We start from the raw sequence: 1,611 nt of genomic DNA, 5'->3' as shown, positions 1-1,611 counted from the left end.
AGGCACCATTTTCCCAGCAGACTCAGAGCATCCAAAAGTTTGAGGGACCCTGTAGCTAGTTCCCATGAATTCTGAGGTATCACTATATATTTCAACTACAACCTAAGCTCCTAAGGCCTTTGAATTTTTGTTTCCTATATTGATATCTTTATTTTCTTTTTAAGACTGCCTCACTTTAAATCCTGGCCTTCCCTTGTACACACATGTATCCCGGGATTATAGGTGTGAGTCACTATGCTGGCTGTACCTGAGTAGTATTTAACCATTTTCACCAAATAACTTTCCTCCTTTTTGTACCCCATTGATTAAGTAATACCCCCACTCTGCTGTAGAATGAGAGGAAAGGTCACATACTCATCATGACCAGAAGACTGGGCGACTGGTCTTTGAACTGAATCGGTTGGAGACCTCACACTGATAAAGTCCAGCATCCTCCCTCGTGACAGGATCTATTCTGAGTCCACACTTTGATGGGGACAGAGTCATCCTCTCTGTGATCTCCAGATTCTTCTTGTTGAAGATCCACTGGATGGAGACATCAGTGTCGGGTGAAATGCAGGTGAAGGTTACAGATCTATGTCCTGTGACTGTACTGTCAGTGACTTGCACAAAGGGCTGTGTTACATTCTCTGTGAAAAAACAAAGGAATGTACCAAATGACAGAAGTTCAAAGAGTTTGACCAGGCCCACTGAAATTCATACTTTATAAAGGTTTCTTGGCAGAGACTTCGGAGTTGTGACTATAGGCATATCTTGCGCTTGAGATCTGCCACCCAGGGACTGTGCTACTCTAATTTAGTGGCTGTTTCCTGTAGAACAGTTTTCCTGTAATATGATACACAGTGCAGGATCATTGCCATGTCCATGAGGTAAGCTTAGCTGTAGCAATGAACTTGGGATGGGGAGTTGCTGACATCAGCACCATTTGTTCTATTTATCTGCAGAAGAAAATTCCCTAGTCTGGACCCATCAGGAGAAGGAAGAATCTGGAGTAACTGACTTCTGTTTCTTCTCTTGCTGTCAAATTTCACAAGCCCATCAGAACAATAGGCTAATGAAACCGACAAATGCCCACTGATCCTCAGGAGAAGGAGATACTTAGGAGACCTATGTAATTTCAACTGTCATGGCAGTACACAATCGATTCTACACTCTATGGGACAATCAGTCTCTTGACTTGGGCAATAAGTAAAGTCTTGTTCCCTGTCAGCCCTGACAGGAAATCTAACAAACATAAATAAACACTTTCAAAATGGTACTCAATATTACATTGAATACAGACAGGGCAGTTTTGTATTCAGCGCTGCCTAGTTGTCTCTGATAGAAAATCTAAACAAACAGTTACAAAAAAATTCTCCTGAATGTCATACTGTATCCAACCCAGGCAAAGTTTTAGAATCACGGATTTATGGTGCTCTCTGTGAGTACACCATGACTTCATCATCCTGGGCCTGCCTGACTCCCATGGAGTCTTTCTGGGACATGTGCATGGTGAGAGCTCCAAGTATCTGGGCTGTAGCTGACATCATGATGTTAAGTTTACCCAGAACAGTTCCTCCCCTCCGCTGGTAAACAGAGGTGAGGGGGTCATTACTATTTGTCTACTGAATA

The 1,611-nt window shown here is 42.8% G+C and overlaps 1 protein-coding gene across 1 annotated transcript in view; it reads right to left on the bottom strand.

Annotated features, from left to right (window-relative positions):
* Positions 1 to 357: 357 nt before the first annotated feature.
* LOC101988233 (carcinoembryonic antigen-related cell adhesion molecule 3-like) overlaps positions 358 to 1,611 on the bottom strand; it is a 98,175-nt gene continuing 96,921 nt past the window's right edge. Inside the window, exon 4 of the mRNA XM_026777981.1 lies at positions 358 to 629. Within this exon, the coding sequence (XP_026633782.1) occupies positions 358 to 629 (272 nt within the window). The remainder of the gene's footprint in view (positions 630 to 1,611) is intronic.

The sequence above is a fragment of the Microtus ochrogaster genome, unplaced genomic scaffold (assembly GCF_000317375.1).
Source record: "Microtus ochrogaster isolate Prairie Vole_2 unplaced genomic scaffold, MicOch1.0 UNK96, whole genome shotgun sequence".
In the NCBI taxonomy this organism is placed as follows: Eukaryota; Metazoa; Chordata; class Mammalia; order Rodentia; family Cricetidae; genus Microtus; species Microtus ochrogaster.
This window is presented reverse-complemented; position numbering and strand designations above follow the sequence as displayed.